The 19342-nt window shown below is 42.5% G+C and overlaps 1 protein-coding gene across 1 annotated transcript in view; it reads right to left on the bottom strand.

The window, feature by feature from the left end:
* BAZ2B (bromodomain adjacent to zinc finger domain 2B) overlaps positions 1-19342 on the bottom strand; it is a 259702-nt gene that overhangs the window by 67467 nt on the left and 172893 nt on the right. Inside the window, 6 exon segments of the mRNA XM_048486766.1 lie at positions 5642-5743; positions 6018-6126; positions 6569-6629; positions 11135-11428; positions 12819-13440; positions 18924-19319. Of these exon segments, the coding sequence (XP_048342723.1) occupies positions 5642-5743; positions 6018-6126; positions 6569-6629; positions 11135-11428; positions 12819-13440; positions 18924-19319 (1584 nt within the window).

Raw genomic sequence — 19342 nt, 5'->3', positions numbered from 1 at the left:
TGTGATGGAAATTAAAATATTAAAGATTGCCTTTCTTTCTAAAATAAGTGATAACTTGTAAAATTAAAATTGTACATTGCCTGATCTTTACAGTAAGTGAATGTCAAATTAATTGGTCAGCATAATAAAATGTATATTGGTGCCATGTAATCATCTGTTTTTCTGGTACGTACTACAATATATGCTGCAGAATTTAAATGTATAGTCTATAGCAGCAGACAGCCTTTCCAAAGTCTTCCATGTAATGCAAATGTTCAGTTTATATAGTTCAGTATTATAGGAGGTGTACTAGAACTCTTTGTTTCTGTCTCAGCTTTATTAAACAAAACAGAATTCTCATCTACTGAGAATAACTTCCATTGCTATTCAAAACATTTGCACACTAATAAGAAACTTTTACATTTGTTATAATCCTTTCCTTAACCTTTCACGCTGTTCCGTTTTGTGGAAACCTCAGGTAATCGCTGAGTGTGACTCAGTCTTTCTGAATTTTGCTTTGTAGCATCTGTAATCTTTCATTACAAATTCCTGACTCTCAAGCACGGCCTTTGGTCATAAAAGCAAATTTCATTTTAATTTTGACAGGCAGAGACTTCCATTATGTGTCTTTATCTGACCAGGCACAGAAGTCAAATGTATTTTTGTTTTTCTCAGTCTTAGTTTTCAGAGACATGTTCACCACGAATCTGAGCTACAGGAAATCATTTTGCATGTTGAGGCTAACATGATAGAATGTTTCTTCATACAAAAATGGGAGGAAAACCCTGGAGATACCAAGGCAGGCTTCATTAGATTAATGCCATAATAATATTACAACAAGCATGTACAACATGTGACTCAGCAAGCTGAACCCAGTCTTTACAAGTAATAGAAATGAGAGGTATATGGAGTCCCTGGTAGGCTGTAATTTATGGTAGGCTGTTTTCTGCTTGGTGTGCCACAAGCTCCACAGGCTTGCAGGGGTGTACTCTGAAGAAACAGCAGCTCTGGAAAAGGGCCCTGCCTCACCCCACTCCCAAAAGGGGAAGGAAGAAAGAACTAGTGACCCAGCCTAGTGGCCCAGTCAGCCCTGCACCTCATGGGCAGTGGTGGGATCCAAAAATTTTAGTAACAGGTTCCCATGGTGGTGGGATTCAAACTGTGGCATAGTGCCAATGGGGCTGGGTGGGGCACAACGGGGCCGTGGGCGGGGCATTCTGGGGGCGGGGCATTCCTGGGCAGGGCTGTGGCAAGGACGCAGCTGCTGCGCCGGTCCTTGGACAGGAAACGAATGCACGCAGGCGCAGGCTGCCACGCACGCCGGTGCACCTCCTGCTAGACTGCTTCAAGTTCTGTGTGCTACTGCTGAGAGGAGGGGCGTAACTAAGGCAAAAATCACGTGGCAAAATCACCAATTAGGAACCCCCTCTCGCAGTCAACACAAATAATTAGTGACCTACTCTCGGGAACCTGTGAGAACCTGCTGGATCCCACCTCTGCTCATGGGGCTTGGTGGGATGGGTGCTGAGAGAACTATGACTGGCCCAAGGTCACCCAGCAGGCTTCATGTGGAGAAGTGGACAGTCAAGCATAGTTCTCCAGATTAGAGTCTGCCACTCACGTGGAGGAGCAGAGAATCAAACCCAGTACTCCACATTCAAATCTGCTGCTCTTAACCACTACACCACACTGGACAACAGCCTTGGTTTGAAGGGAACTATACCAGCTGCTGCTACCACTGCAAAGCTGAATGGTAATGTTTTTGGTTTTTAATAAATTAAGCATGGTGTGGTCCTAACAAGGGTAGGTTCCAAGGTTATTAGTGACAATGCTCAAAGATTCAATTATCCCATCCTACAAAATAACAGAATATGGGATTTGTAAATGCAAACAATTAACCAATTAAACATCACACAAGGGTTTGGAGCTTAGAGAAGTAACACATATATATACATATATGAAAGCAATACCAAAAAGCACATTTATACTAGTTTGGAATAATAGTTACGCTAAATAGTATAAATGTGCTTTTTGGTATTGCTTTCATATATGTCTATATATTATGTACAAAAGATAAAGCTGGAACTCTAAGTTAAATGTATTGCACTTGTCAATAATATTCTCTGAAGCACACTCAGAATAATGAAAAACAGATGTTCTCCTGATACTGAAGAATTACTTACCTTCAATCAATGCTCTCCAGACTTCCAACATCCTGCAGAGGTCTTCATACTAACTAATGCACCAATGCCTTTGCATTCTGCCTCCTCCCCAAATGGAATCACAAATTTAAAGCAAACACTCTGAATAATCAGATGGTTCATCTTGTTTGCCTGGCTGGAATTGATCTCAATTCACATTTGACAAAATCTAACCAAAGATGTACCAAGAATAAGACAGTGTAGATGGTATGGGAGATCCATAACTTATAATTTATTTGTTTATATGAAGAGATTGGAGCGACTACCATTAGGGACCGGGGGGGGGGGGGGTGCATGTTGCACCGGGTGCGTGCCTGGGGGGGGGAGGAAAATTGCCCCTCCCCCCGTGGTGTCCCCCTCCCGCTCCCCCGCACACACTTATCTTCTTAAAACAGTGCAGGTTGGAGAAGCAGCCTGTTCCCTTCAGGCTGAAAACAGCCTGGTGGGAACTATACTTCCCAGGAGACCTTGCGAGCCCCAGGGTCTCATGGGAAGTGCAGTTCCCACCAGGCAGTTTTCAGCCTGAAGTGAACAGGCCACTTCTCCAGTCTGCACTAAGCTAAGAGGGGTGAGGGGGGGGGGGAGGAAGGCAGGGTGCCGCAGAGTGGGGGGACACAGAGTGCGCACCGGGTACACTCTGGCCCAGCTACGCCTCTGTGTTTAAGTTACCAGTGTATACCCAAGTCCAATATGCATGAAGCAGCTTCCAAAACAGTATAGAACAGAACAATAAAACAAATCAATAAAAGGGAACAATAATAAAACCTCATAAAATAATAAAACACAAGGCTTACAAGGACAACTGCCCCATACAAGCACTCCATGCCCAACACAGAACAAATAACCACCAGCAGAAGAAAAATATCAAGAGCAGAACCCTATCAGCAGATGAATCCCACAGCAATAATGCACAATAATGGAGTTAGCAAATGTTCATTAGAACAAAGTTGCCTTGCACTCTATTTCTGAAACCTCGTCACAGCCAGTATGGCATAGATGAGAAGGTGTAATATTTCATGGCTCACTGAGGCCATGTGATGTGGCACAGAGTAGAAATATGGCACCGTACATTGCTTTGTGGATCGAGAGATGTTGAAAGAAATAGTTAAAAGGATAGCTATTATGCAACTCAAAGGGAAAGAACAGAAATTAAAGAATTTTTCTCATGGTTATTAGAGCCCAGATCAGGGATTTGGATTAAATTCTAGGAATCATGAATGAAGGATAAGGGATTCTGCAGCCTTCCCCTTTCCGTAGGAACTCCTTGAAAAACTGCTTAGGGCTCCTCAGAACACACGTACGTGGGAAGTGAGATGGACTGGGGAAACTGATGCCTAACCCCATGAATTCTTGCTCTGTTCATCTAAGGCCTTGTGCTGAAGGTACAGAAAGAGAGCAATTCCCCAGTACTCCCTCTTCAGATTCAGTTTATCCCATACAATTGCCAAACCCTCCAAATCTGATGAGTAGGTTTGGTGAACTGGGGGCTCCAGCATTAAGTAGGAGGAAAAATAATTCCATTTCATTTGCAGTTCTGTTTATTCGAGTCTTTGAGTATATTACACACCACAGATTTAAACTGGGATAATTTTATATCCACATGAAATATCCACATATGACATACCTTCATCCTTGTTTTTACAAAACATCTGCCAAATAATGAATTGGATCCATCCACAGGAGCTAAACTTCCCCCCTCTCACAGGATTTTAAATACCCCCCAACAATTCTGTTCTTGGAGTATAGGGAAGCCCCCTGAATATATTGGGGGAGAGAATCAGAGGACTGCATTGGGAAGAGAAAAGGGTAAAAATCGACACTCTCTTGAACAGGTGGAAATTTAAGGTGGAATCTAACCCAGTGATCAAACCTCTCACGAAACTACAGTGTCCAGGATTTCTGGGGTGAATCTGTGACTGTAAAAACAGCACAAAACCAAGATATTGTGTAGTTATACTTTGAGAGAAACAGATTTTATATCAGTTTTAGCATTAAGGCTTCAATCACAGAATCTGGGGATTTTAGTTTTCAAAGGCTTCTATTTTTTTCAGAAAGACTTCTAATTTTTTTCTTAAAGATCTCAGATCTTCTTCCTAGAACCTCCTTACCCATTAGCTCCTGAGGAGATATAATGACAACTGCAGAGGTTCAGTCAAGAAGATACCCAGAAGTCTATTTCTCCCATACAGTCGATGAGATGATAAAACTGTTTCTTGTCTGTTACACTTTGACTCACATCAATATTCCTCAGAAAAGGTGATCTCACCTAAGTACTTTCTGAAAAGGTAGTTTTCAGTGAGAATATGCTGCTTTCTGCGAGACCTAGATCTAAATTTCTGCATTGATTTTACATACTATACAGGTCATACTTTCCCTGATTCAGCCCTTACAGTAATGAGCATAGTGAATAATTTTCGTTCAGCTACTGTATGAAAAAATGCATACAGTTCTGTTCCAAAAACACACGGTTCTGCAATATTTCATATTTTTACAGGAGGTCTTGTATGGGTATGGTATAAAAGCTTCCACAATCACAGAAAGCTGTGGGGATTTTTGATCGTATCTATACATACTTATTTGTAACTATGGTAAACATATATTTTTAAAAGAACTCACGTGGCTAAACACTAATCTAAACAGCAAGTGACACAGGAGGGCCTGAAGATTTAAAGGCACATAAAGAAAGATCCCACTTAAAGAAACTAGATTTTGCTGCATACTCAGAAAAGGAAGTGAAAATAAGATAATGTGAATCTCTCTGAGACCTAAACAGGTCTACTCACAATCCTACTCAAGTTTATTCAGTGGGGTTTACTCCCAGGAAGGTGTTCTTAGGAATACACTGTGTGGGGCAAAAACCAAAAAAATCAGGAGATCTCACAGCTGAAATGTAATAGGAATGCTTCCTTTGCCCAAAACAAACGTTTATCACAGTTTTCCTAGGGCTGACTGCTTTTTCCATCTCAATTATGTGAACTTAACCCATAATACATTATCTGCATAGAACAAATACTTCTGTGTTTAACTCTATATTTCAACAAATGCCACAGAGGCAGCGGAATTTAAAGAAAACCACCATGATATATGAGAACGACTACCGATCATTGCCACATATATAAAAAGAGAATAAAACCTATCTAAGAAATATGTAAATGAACATATTTCATGTCAGAGGCCCATGATATTAGATGACTGCAGCTTCCAATCTGATTATGAGAGGTTCTGAACACCTGAAGAGTGCTTCAAAAACCATTGGGCTGTGAAGGTTTTCAACACTTTCAAGAGGGAGGGGCAGATGTTCAGTCACTCTCAACTACCACTGTAAAGTCATACGTACGGCTGTAAGAATGAACCAGCTAACAACAGAAATGCTCCAGAGTGTAGTAAAAAAAATTATTTCACTTAGATTTATGATACTACTCCTCGGATCAAAGACTTTACTTTGTTTAAAAAGCGGATACCTGCGGTCCATCTCTGGCTTCATAGAAGTCACCCACTCCTATTTTTGCACTGAAGCTGAAATTGTCCCTTGAGATATCCATTATTCCATTTCTGCTGAGATACTGAAAAAATCACATATTTTTCCACTTCAGCTTTTTAGTCATTACAACCCAGCTTTGATGTACAGCTAATATTAGAGAAGTCAAATGTTTTGCATATTCTGGCAACGAGAATGTCAATTTACAAGAGGTCAATTTAGAGGCAGGTTAAGGTACATTAGCCTCACATCAGAGGACATTTTATAGCAAGGAATTTTACTGGAGGAAAAAGTTCATTTAAAAAGCAACCTGTATGAACGCTTAATAACTGCCAGGCAGTATAACATTTAAAATATACCTTTACTACTTCAGGGTACTGCCGTAGCTTCTTTCCACATGGTGCGTAATACGCTACTTCTCCTTGAAGGCGGCCACCAAAGTTCCTTATTCTTGTTTCCCTTTGCCAGCTATAGTAAAATACAGTGATGTGTAAAGAGACAGATCCTGACTTGTATCCTCTGAACCACAAGGGGAATTCTACTATGGAACTCTCTATGGTTTCAGGTATAAATAGATCTTTCCCCATCCCTGCAGCCTAAGATTTTGTAACTGGAGATAATAAGAATTGAACCTGGGACCGTCTGCACCCCAGGCATGTTCTATGTAAGAGCCACCCTCCTTCTTTTAAATTCTCCTCTGCAAATGTCCCCTCTGTCCTTCTTTGCTCTGCCTTAGTAGGAATACTCAGTTCCCAGATCAACTGTACTTCTGTCCTTGGTGTTCACTAAAATCAAAACTCTCTGTAGTTCAGACCAGTCGGGCTACTTCAAAATCTTCACCTTATAGCATGTAAGCATACCCCACACAACCAACTGCCAAAAATTTCATGCAAAGATTGCTTTTACATACCCGTACTCCAGAGGAATGCGCAATTCTCGCTCATCTGTTACTCTTCGCCTTTTTGAAGTACCTTGAATAGAATTTACTGATTTTAGAGAGAAGTAAACAGAAATTAAAACTGCACAATCACGCTGTGCCATTTTAGACAACAAAATATCCCCTGCTTTTATACCCTCTTTTTCTATTTCCTTGTTTAATTGCATCTTTTGCCCAGCTAAAAGTAATAGAGAAATGTGCAAGTTATATGTTTACAATTTTGGCTGCAAAGACAAAACTAGTAATTAAAACCTGGCTGGATGATTTCTGTCTTACACACACAGACACAAAAACGAAGAAGAACAGCAAGTGAAGAAATGGAAACTGATTTAAAAATAGGAGACAGTTGTAAAGGGACAGTAAATCTTGGGATGTTTCAGTAGTGCTTTTGTCAATCTATACATGAGCTTGGTTAGTATCACACAAAACCATGGTTTATTTTAACTATCGTTAGTTTAGTATAGGCTGACCAGACGTCCCGCTTTTGGCGGGACAGTCCCGCCTTAAAACAATTTGTCCCCATCGGCCCTGCAGGTTTTTTTCAAGAAGTGTCCCAGTTTTTTGAAAGGTTGCTGCACTGCCTTCCTGGGCGAAGGCAGTGGAAGGCAGCCTCCCGATGCAGAGCAGCAGCAGGCGCCACCTTCTGGCCTTATGGGAAGCGCTTCGTTTCCCCACCCTGTCACAGGGTGGGGAAGCGCGAGCGCGCCAGAAGGTCAGGCGCTCCAAGTGCTGCAGGCAATCGCCTGTCCCGGTTCACAAAGGTGACCATCTGGTCACCTTAGTTTAGGAGGACAAGATTCAGCTCATGCACTATCCCTCAGATCCTGGTTTCCCTTGTCAAATACTTATCTATGTCATCTGGGAGAGTGTCACCAGAAAACAACCCAAAACATCTGTATGAAGAACCCACACGAAACTATAATAAACCAGCTTCATACCCTGACTTGTCTTTTAACTATCCACAGTTAGTAGGGTGGTCTGCATTCAGACAGACAATCACACTAACCATGGTTAGTCTAATTAAGCCATGGTTTTGGAGTGTCAGAAACAAGCTGCAGACAGATTGCAAGAGCATTTAAAAATATCAACCCCCACCACAAATGAGATGTCAAAAGAAAACCTTAGAATGCAACAGGTTACTGGCTTGATTTTTCATTAATCTTGACTGAACAAGTTATATTCATTCTACACAGAAAATCAAGTCCGGATAGGGTCCTAAACACATTTGCTTGTAAGGAAGGCTTGATTGAATTCTTGGCTATATATTTACAGATAATGCTGTGATCCTCAGCAGTTCTGTAGCCAGTGCAACTCGGTATGCTTGTGGCTTATTGGATAACTGCCCTGACATGAAATATCGTATTGATTTTGGAGAACTTCTTATTGTGCAGTGGATGCACTTTGAGAAGAGCATAACCAGATTTGTTTTTTGTCTGTTTTCTGTTCCCAACACAAAGCTCCAAACCTGCTATTTGAACTCTCCGTGCCTTACTCCCCAGCACTGTAACTAAAAGTCCCATGTACAAAATCATGTCAATTCAAATTCATTGTACAGCAATATCTAGTCTTAAATTATGACTCTTCAATGGAAACCCTAACTTGTAAAAAAAATCCTAATATAAAGAAGTACAGGTTCTTTTGGAATCTGCAAGTTGTAAGACAATCAAAATTATTGCCTACTTTGTGAATTGTGAGTGACCGTTTTTTAAAAAAAGAAAACGCTATCTGGTTATGTATCATTTAACTTGATATTTTTTAGGGTATTAAATTCTGTCTTGATAATTTAGTACATAAGGCAGTGAAGGTTCTGCAGTCTATTTTGCAAGGATGTAATTTTCCACAGTATAAACCTTTGGGACCAGGAAAATTGAGCCAGTTGCTGACCCAGAGCCCATTCTCCTCAATCACACAGCAGATGTCAAAAACTGATATTTCCCAGGCGCTCCCACGGCCTGATTTGGATTGGGACTATGGTGCAGGTAGAAACTTCAATCCCCCGATGCCACTTGCCTGACCCAAGAACGGCCCTGTAGAAAGTCATTTGCCCCATCTGGGAGGCAGAGGCACTCTACAGGCTAGTCTACAAGTTAGTTTGGTCCTATTTTAAAAGTTTCTTCCATGTTTACTTTTTAAATTTGCAGATCAGCCTCTAGTATTACTTTTGCAAGGAGCAGAACATCATGGGAGAAGAGAGAAATGTAAAGGCTTTCTTCTCTTCCAACTTACTTGCTGGAAAAAGCCATCCCCAATCTGTTTCTGTCTGGCAGTTACTACAAACTTGCCGCTAAATGTGCCATTTTTTTAAAAAAATGACACTGTTTAAAATTTACACTGAAGAACTGAGGTTTCAGTTGAGTGTTGTATCAGAAAAGTTTGACAGGAACATTATAGTATGAGATAGGCCGAACCACATGAGCCAGGATACACAGAGAATCTGGTCTTGCAATAAAACACTCTTGGCTTCAGTTTCTGGACCTTTCTGTTCACTCATTTTCCCTCCTCCTATCTCTGGACAAGAAGTGGGATACCACTACAGGAGCATCTGTTTGGCCACTGAATTAAACAAGACACTCAACTACGTGGATCAGTGGTCTGATCCAACAGAGGCTCTTAACGTTCTTGTGAGAAAGAGAGAAGTTCGAAATCATAGTCTATAGCAGCCTCTTAGGCTGTTTGCACATGAGAGGGGCAAGAAAAGTCATCCCTGCTGTGGAAGCAGCAGCAAGTGGTGTGGGGGAGCACAAGAATGGCACCAGCTGAAAGCCCCTCAGCTTCGAATTTAGAAAAAAAGCCTTTTGAAGAGCTAAACTGTGGAGAGGGAAGAAGTACTGCCATTTGTAGATGGATCTAAGTGCCACACACACACACCCTAGGCAAAGCTTGTGTGGACACAGCTTACACACAGAGAGTCTGCCTGTACCACCTCACATTTCTCCTTTAAGTCAAGGCACAGAACGTTTCTCTCATTGCTTTGGCTTAAAAGGGAAAGCCCTTGGAGCTCCAATGTTCATGCTTGTTAGGAGAATGATGTCATGTGGAAGCTCCTCCCAGAAGTGAGGGCACGCTGCATTCCACCAGTGCAGGGACGTAGGTATAGATTTTTTATGGGGGGAGGGTTCGGGGGGGTGAGGCCACGCCTCTACCCACCCTGGGGGCATGTCCACGGCTCCCCAAGCCCCGCCCCTGCCTCAGTGCTTATAAAAGCAGCTCTCCGAGGCCAGGGACGGCAGACTCCCCTGCCACGCCCTCCCTCGCCCCTCCCCCCCAACTGGGCTCCCAGCCGGCAGCCCCTTCTGCTCTCCCCTCTGGGCAGAGGCGTAGCTAGGGAGCCCGGTGCAAAATCTGAGTTTTGCACCCCCTCCCTTGGGCGGCCGCTGTGATGTTGGAATCCACCCCCAAACAGCATCACTTTCAATGGTGTTTAAACTAGAGAGCCCAAATTCTCTTTTAAAAACCACCTTAAAGGGAGAATCTGGGGTTCCCAGTTAAAACGACATTGAAAGTGATGCTGTTTTGGGGTGGATTATCCCCCACTCTCAAACAGCATCACTTCCAATCTTTAAACTGGGACCTCAGATTCTCCCTTTAAATCCATGCCGAAGGGGGTGGATTTAAAAGGAGAATCTGGGGAAATTTGGGGGGGGGGGCGCCTGCTGTCAGGGGTGCAATTGTTAAGCTAGCAGCACCAAACTTTCAGGGTATCTTTATCAGACTCTCCTAATGATACCACCCAGGTTTGGTGAAGTTTGGTTCAGGGGGTCCAAAGTTATGGACCCTCAAATGTGTAGTCCCCATCTTCTATTAGCTCCCATTGGAAACAATGAGGGATGGGTCACCCTGTTTGAAAGTCCATAATTTTGGACCCCCTGGACCAAACTTCACAAAACCTGGGTGATAACAGTAAGAGACTCTTCTGATGATATCTCCCAGGTGTGGTGACGTTTGGTTCATGGGGTCCAAAGTTATGGACCCTCAAACATGTAGCCCCATCTTCTATTAGCTCCCATTGGAAATAATAGGGGATGGGGCACCCCTTTGGGAGTCCATAACTTCAGACCCTCTAAACCAAACCTCACCAAACGTGGGTACAATCATCAGGAGGGTCTCCTGAAAAATCCCTGAATTTTTGGTGCTGCTAGCCTAAAAACTGTGCCCCCTGCAGGCCAAAAACCAAAAAACACTAAAAAATACCAAAAAACCCACAAACAGGGGCGGAGCTTCAGACATGGAATGGTGGGGTCTGAACCCGAGAACCCCCCCTTACCTACATCCCTGCACCAGTGGAAATACCCCTGTGCAGAAGTGACTCTATTTAATTTTTCTGGACTAAAATAGAAAACTCTGCTATTCACACAGTACGGAATGCCTGTTTGTTCCGAGCACAGAGACTAATTTGTGACAAAGAACCTAATGCAGCATTGAGATGCTTAACTTAAATGTAACAAAGCGCAAGATCAAATCCTGAGAAGAGCATAATAACCACCACTGCTTTTTAGATTTCTGATAACAGCATATTGTTAGATAAAATTATTGCAATACCACAATGTGTGCTTGATGTAAGCGCAGGAGAAGTGCCAACAAAGACGGGTGAAGGGGACTTAGGACATAATGCCGCAGGAGCAGAACCCGGGGTCTTTGCTACTTGGAGGTTAAGTGGAGTCGAGCAAGCAGCAAGACTGATGGAAGAGCTTTTGGTAGAGGAAGATGTTTTGTTCAATTTAAGTGCAGACTTTTCTCCCTCCGTATCAGTCTCAGATTCATCTGGGTCTTTATCATCTTCCTCATCATCTTCAGATCCTTCGGTATCGGACCCTTCTGAATTGCTATCAGATTCTTTGGGAAAACAGAGAGCACCATGAATTATGCAAAACTGAGGGATCCCCACACCATTTGTAGGGACTGTGAAAACAATTAAGAAAGAAACATACGACTTATGATAAGGAATTCCAAACTATTTACAGTCAGGAAGAATCCATGGATATTGGCCATCTGATGGCTTCATATTCTGACCCATCTTGTAGGTCAGCAGGACCCTTCCTGCGTATTTCTGGAACAGTGGAAATATTCCCTTCAAGCTTCTGCAGTTCATTTGAGATACATTTGTTGGCCTTTGAGTCTGGCCTGCCCAACTTGGTGTCTGGCCTGCCCAACAGGTCATCCAACTGGCTGAAGTCAGCCCACAAATCAGATACTGCGGCCTACCAAAATACTCAATGTCCTTTCTGTTTTATTTTACATCCTAGGTAGGCAGCAAAAAATCCAGAAGTGCACTGAACTCTGCATGAGCCACCGTACATGGCAATTGTATTTAGCTTATCATTTCCTGAGTTGTTAAGGCCAATTTAAGCTTTTATAACTGTACGGTTCTTAAGCTAGTGCAGAACATACTAGTTTTAATCCTCATAAGCATGAACACAACCCAATTTTGTTCAGCCTTCCAGACAAAATTTATGGTTCTGATTTCGATTCTGCATAGCTTTCAATCAGAATGATGCCATCGAGTACAAACAGATACAGACTTCTACACATAAATCAATACTCTCCCACAGACTTTTTATATGCAATACCTCTTAGCATTAGAAATAATTTGTAGGTCAAGGTTGTTTTGTAACACTAAAATACTTCAACGCTTGATTCTCCCCACGTTCACCTCTTCTCAAAGACTGGAGAAGCCACTTATTCTTTACACCACTTATTCTTTATTCCCCCTACCCAAATCACATAGGCATAGGTTTTCCGGGCTGTGTGGCCGTGGTCTGGTAGATCTTGTTCCTAACGTTTCGCCTGCATCTGTGGCTGGCATCTTCAGAGGTGAATCACAGAGAGAAGTCTGTTATACACTGTGTCACAGACTTCCCTCTGTGATACACCTCTGAAGATGCCAGCCACAGTTGCAGGCAAAACATTAGGAACAAGATCCACCAAACCACGGCCACACAGCCTGGAAAACCCACCACAACCAGTTGAATCTGGCCGTGAAAGCCTTTGACAATACACATAGGCATAATCTAACTGCAGCAGTAGTAGCAACATCTCAATCCAGTGAGACTATTATCCTACATCAATTAATTGCTCAGTAGTTCTTATCTCATAAGTTACAATTGTAACAGGAACCAGAATAAAACAATGGACATCTGCATTATTACTCATAACATTTGAAGGAGGAATGAGATGGAAGACAGTAGGCATGCATTCAATGCAATTTCGTTAAATTTAAATGAACCTGATTGGCTGTCATCAGAATCTTCATCTTCATCATCTTCATCTTCGTCCTCCTCATCGTCGTCATCGTCATCATCCTCATCGTTCGAGTCTTCAGAATCTTTACTACTAAGAATGTCTGAATCCGTTCCTCGGAACTGTTCAACCACTGATTTTGTGGAAGGATGGTTGTGTGGTGTTTTTACTGATGTTATTGCATTATTGCTGACGGCCTTTTCCTTTGCTGGACCAGGTAATACAGGAGAGGTAGAAGACATGACAGGTGTCCGGTTGCTTGGGGTCTTTTTCCCACACGTGCTTAAATTTACAGGTGAGGAAAAGGTTATGTTGCTGGAAGTAGGTACATTTTCATTAGCCTTGGGCTGAGATTTGGATTTAGTGGTAAGTGCTAGCGGAGCCTCCTGAATGACGCTCTGAATAACTCCATTGGGTTGATGGTTACCTAAAAGTGCATTGGTCAAGAAAGGATTAGAATGGTTGTTTTCTAAAGAGGTGTGTTTCTGGTGAGCTGGTGATGAACTAGTTGGCTTTGGACTCGATACTGCTGTGACAACCTTCTTCAGGTTCTTGGATGATTCGTGTTGTTTCTTTAACTGTGCTGGGAATGTTTGTTTGTACTGTTCCTGCAGAAACACAAAGACAACCAAAGATATAACCAACTCCCTTAGCAAATGCCTGATCAGTTTGCCTACATATTTTAAACAGATTGGAAAGTAGGTAAGAAGTTATCTAGTTCATGGGGCAACTTTGCTCTTTCTAAATTAAGATAACTAATGTTGCCTTGAATATATTGGAAGAAAAATATACAAAGGGACTAATCTGGAATTGTGATTGGATAAGATTTTTGCGAGCGGCAAAGGAAACAGAGACCCCTTCCGCACATGCAGAATAATGCACTTTCACAATTGTTTGCAAGCGGAGTTTGCCGTTCCGCACAGCTGCAAAGTGCATTGAAAGCGTATTGAAAGTGCATTATTCTGCATGTGTGGAAGGGGCCAGAGTACATTGTCGGTCATTCTGGAGGGTCATTGCATAGGAAATGATTGAGGGGGGGGGGCACTGATACACATGCAGAAGAAAGGGATAAGAGATATGCCAACAGTTATCTACTGAAGGAAGGCTTCTCATTTCCAACCTCTGATAAAACTGACTTGATAAGGGGAAAGAACAAAAGCCATGCTGGTGTTCTTCAAGTATTTATTACGAAGCAAGAAAGATCAAGAGGTTGCAATCCTACCCGTGCTTACCTGGAAGCTGCTCCCACTGTAATTAATGGGATTCACTTCTGAATAAACAGGGTTTAGCAGTGGGGTGAAAATAAGATATCATAAGCATTGCAGTAAGAGGCATAATGCAACCTTTAACGGTTAAGTGCTGCTACAGTGTTTTATTCTCTTCTCCCGTATTATGTCTGTTCCATAAACCCAGCCATTCAAACCTTTGCTGACAAATCTACAATGAATACACACTGAAGGGAAACCACGGGAAACCATATTAATCCATCACTCTTCTATCAGAAGACATGGGTTACTGACTTCAAAATTTTTGTTAAACAAGAGGTGTTACAAAACCTCAGCAATTAACCATATTAACTGGGGGAAAAATTAAACGTGAATGAACCATATTAACCTTCAACTGCCTCTGCAAAATAAAAAGCAAGAAAAGCATTTAACCTTCCATTAAAAAAATGCAAAAAGTGTATCAAAACCCAATATGATTACACTATTCAGTTCTCCTTGACTATTAATATATGGCACTCGCACAACTCTGATGAAAGCATGGTTGATATAGTAGTGAGTGTTGCGCTCATTCTTTTGATTATTTCAAGGGCAACAAGAATGCAAGGTGTTCTGAAGGTAGGAAAAAGGGATAACTGAACATTTTTTTAAAAAAATGCATAAAGAATTGTCATGCCAGGTTTATATGCTGAGTATAACAATGTCTAAGATGTAAACAAAGCTTTGGGTCTGATACTTTACCAGGATGCACTACCAATGGTGATCCGTTTATTTTTTAGCCACTGAAAATGCAGCCCTAAGCAGAGTTCTAAGTCTATTGTTGTCAGTGGACTTAGAGGCATGCAGTTCTGTTTAGAATTCTACTGTTAACTTCTTAAACTGCATCACTATGGCAAATTCCTATATTTTTTCTTAATGAATTAGTAATACAAATTGCTCAATTTACCTAAAAGGAAGACTAGTATTTTTTTTCCAGGAGTGCCATTAAGTTGTCTTAAATTACAAATATGTACTGTAATTTTTTTTTAAAAAACTTCAGCTGTCCAACTTTTTTCTAAAGAAGGTGTCAAACCAGGAACATCTTCCTTTCAGTAATACAAAAGAGTCATATGGTAACATATCCAAATCTTTCCAGAGACTTTCACATTTGTAAATTAAAATACATTGCGTAAGTGGAATAATCTCCCATTGTTGTGAGAAGACATGGTAAAAAGATTATGGAACCGCCAGGGTTTTTCCTTTTCTTTTTTTGGTACAAGACAAATTTCAAAGAAATTTTAAAATATGAATACAGGGGATGTTATTAAACCTCTTACAATTCTGAGTTGGTACTGCAAGTCCTGCAGGAGCTAATTTTTTGCTCCATCTATTTTTCAAGGGCCCTGCAGTTTACAGTTCTAGGATATTCTGAAGAACAAGCAAAAAGCAAAATGTGATGGACTCCTGCCTATGCTTTTGGATCTCTTCTAAGGGAAAAGGAGCATGCATCTTCTCTTCATCCTGTAAAGATGGGATATAAACTTAGATATAATGATATTGGGATTTTGAAGTATGGTTTACACTTCGTCTCCCTAGCTCTCATTTAAAGGGGAAAGATATGTATTCGTGCTCTTACTGGCAATTCCATGTTCATTTCCTGCCACTTGCTACAGGGTGTGGAAACATGAGAACAGGAACTAAAAGTCATTCATTTTCTACCTCTTCTGACTTCCTGAAGAAGAGTATGCAACAGTTTATGTTTGCCAGCTTAAGTCTCCTTCGAAACCTTGTAGACCTTCACATGTTGATTTATTCTCATAAACCTAGCAATTTTTTTTTAAAAAAACCAGGGCACTCACATTTCCAAATGGTTATGTTTTGCACCATGTAATGGCAGCTTAGCACTTCATTTGTGAAACCACGTTGTAAATGGACAACGGTGGTGCCAAGGACCCTTTCCAGACAATCATTTATTGTACAACATCCTTCTTTCTCTTCAGGCTGTGTCTAGCCCCAGGTCACCCAGCAACCTTCTTGGAAAGGAGCGGGGAAAACAAAGCTAGTTCTTCAGATTAGAGTCCACTATTCTGAACCACTACACCACACCACTCACCTACGAAGACTCATAGCTTAATAGAATGAACTCCCTCCCCCCACTAGAGTGGCTTGATCCCATCACAAAGCAGCACCCGGGGCAAGCCCCAGGCACTGCACCCAGCCCCCACTGAACTCCCCTTGCCCCCTGCTGAACTCCTGACACCACCATCCCACCTGCTGCTGCACTGGCAACCCCTCCCCCACACAAACCTTTTTCTGCTCCGATCAGCGCTGGCTGGCGACACATAGGGGGCAGGGCCTCCTTTACAGTGTGTTCCTGACTGGTGCTGCTTGGAAAAGGAAAAGGGGGGGGGTTGTTGTGGCTGTGGTGGCAATGGTGCAGTAGGAGGAGTTCGGCAGGGGGCCGGGAGCTCAGCCAGGAGCTGGGCAGGGGGAGAGTGAGGAGGGGGCAAGGTAAGCTGCCCTGAGTCCCTGGAGATATAAATGTAATAAATAAATGCATCTCCATATGACCCCCGCCACCCCACAGATACGCCACTGATTAACCCATATATTCCTACTAGAGTAGCTGCTCAGCTTCAGAAGAATCTCCCATTTTATGATAGGAGGGGTGGCTGATAGACAGGGCAACCATGCTCCATCTAGACAACTCCCTCACCAGAAAATGGTTTAGCCTAGTCACAATATTGCAGAAGCCTCAGGAATTATCTCCTATTCGCTAAGGCAAGGGATACCAGGTAAAGTGAGGTTTGTGAGGTTTGCATAAGTAAGCCACATGCCAACACCTTCTTGAGACACCACAACCATGAAATGGGAGATTATTTCAGAGGCTCCTGTAATCTCACATAAATGTCTGGGGCAATTTGCCATATTCTGGTCAGAGAGATATTAAAGGGAGTGGAGCAGCTCCTCTTTTGTTGCTTTATCCCTGCTTCATTAAATAAATGGGTAGGAAGGGTCGGTGTGGTATAATCAGACTCAGAAGCCAGAGATCGCCAAGAAAGACTGTGCAGAAGAAAGCAATAGCAAACTGCCTCGGATTCGCACTTGCCTTGAAAATCCGATCCTGGGGCTCCATCAGGTGGCTGCAACTTGACAGTACTTATATATGTAAGGTCAACATGTGATAAGGGGGGCAGAGGGAATGGAGAGGGATTGGACATACTTCATTGGGGAATGGAATATTGGACTGCAGCTTACCTATTTTCACGCATAACTAAGAGTTCTGGAGATGGCAGACTGCATTACCTGGACCTTTTAATGTGACTGAGCACATTACTGGTATGCCCAGTTCACAAAAGAGGAGGAGGAGGAGTTTTGGATTTATATCCCCCCTTTCTCTCCTGTAGGAGACTCAAAGGGGCTTACAATCTCTTTGCCCTTCCCCCCTCACAACAAACACCCTGTGAGGTAGGTGGGGCTGAGAGAGCTCCAAGAAGCTGTGACTCGCCCAAGGTCACCCAGCTGGCGTATGTGGGAGTGTACAGGCTAATCTGAATTCCCCAGATAAGCCTCCACAGCTCAGGCGGCAGAGCGGGGAATCAAACCCGGTTCCTCCAGATTAGGTACACGAACTCTTAACCTCCCACGCCACTGCTGCTCCAAAGGATGGGCATAGTAGAAGAGAATTGGCAAGGCTTTCCATCACATGAGCAATGGGATCTGCCGGGAAAATATATGAACCAAGTTTTTTTGTACTTCTGTTATGGCATTTGCACACAACGCTTGCAATTAATAGTGAACTTACAGGCACCCACAATTTTGATGCTACCTTAATTTTAAAAGCTGCTGTTTCATCATGGGGGCTATCTTAAGGAAGTTGCTCAAAATAAGTCCCATTTTATTCAATTGGCCTTACTCACAGGAAAGTATGTTTAGAATCGCAGGTCATGGCAGGATATAAGAAAAAAACTTTGTTTCAAAATTTGCAAAATATAATGATTAAAATATTTACACTGTGAAATGTTTAGATTGGGGATTCCCAAAGTAAGGCAGTACTCCCCCCCCTCCCCCTGGGCAATGGAAACATCAAGTGGGGCAGAAATAAATCTTGGGGTGGTAGGGTGGCAGTGCAGAAATTCCTGGGGCAGATGGCAGGGAAAAGGTCTTGTCCTTCCATCCTGGTGACTGGTGAGTTTTAAAGGAAAAGCAGAAGCATTCTCTTGTGTAGCCCTGGGGTGGGGATCCAAGGCAAGAGCCAGCTTATTAGTTTCTGTGCCCTGTTTACATAGTTCTCTCAAAAATTCCTTTCTGGCTGCTACACTGCACTGTGGCATATAGTTGAGATGAACTTTACTGCCTCCCCAACATCATATTTAGTAGAGCAGGGCTTCAGTGCAGTCACCCAGCTTGAAAATTACTGAATTCTGGGATCTAGGACTTCTTCTTCGTGCCTTGCAGTCTGATGGTAAGAAGCTGATATCTCTGCACCAAGCACACCCATCCCATTAAAACTGTGATGACATAACAGGTGAGATGCAAACATACCTTTTTATATTGCTAAAAGAAGCTCAATGAATTGGTTTACTTTTACTAGGTCACATTTTATTTGTGAAATATGTATTATGCGTTGACAGTGTCAGAAGTTGTTCTGAATTTGCAGTAGACCCAATACCAAGAAAGAGGTGTGTATTCATATGTGTACGTGGGGGGGAGGCACTAGGCCTGGGGGCCAAGGGGGCAACAGCTGAAAAAGTTTGGGAACCACTGGCTTAGATCATTAGTCCACACAACTTCTACACATTCGAAGACAAAACCATAACTTAACCAGAATGAAAAACGAATCCCTACCCCGATTAACACGCACCCAATGAGAACTAAAATCTGCTCACCCGGTTTGATCTTGCATCAATGGTCAATGGAATAGGTTCTTCAGAGGTATTTTTATTCCCTGCCTTGAGTAGATCAAGAGAAGGAACTATAAGTTTTAAGAAAGTTTCCTTTTTGGCTTGATTTACCAAAGACAAAGGGTTCACATTGGGCACCAATCCCGTAGACTGTATTACGCTTGTGTGTTTGTTCACAGATTCCTCCTTTGCCTGAGAGCTTTGGAAAATAAAGGGAAGCTGCTGTGACAAAACCTGAGGCTGCTTCTGCTGGGACTGGAATGATGGGTGAGTCTGTGTGTCAGACGCAAGAGGTATTGGCTGGTGTGTTCTCTTTTCCTGGGGCTTTTCCTGGGGTTTTTGTCCATCTGCTTTCATCTCTGGTCCACTATGCAATAGCACCTGCAAACACACACACACACACA

Source organism: Sphaerodactylus townsendi, linkage group LG02, assembly GCF_021028975.2.
Source record: "Sphaerodactylus townsendi isolate TG3544 linkage group LG02, MPM_Stown_v2.3, whole genome shotgun sequence".
Lineage (NCBI taxonomy): Eukaryota > Metazoa > Chordata > Lepidosauria > Squamata > Sphaerodactylidae > Sphaerodactylus > Sphaerodactylus townsendi.
This window is presented reverse-complemented; position numbering and strand designations above follow the sequence as displayed.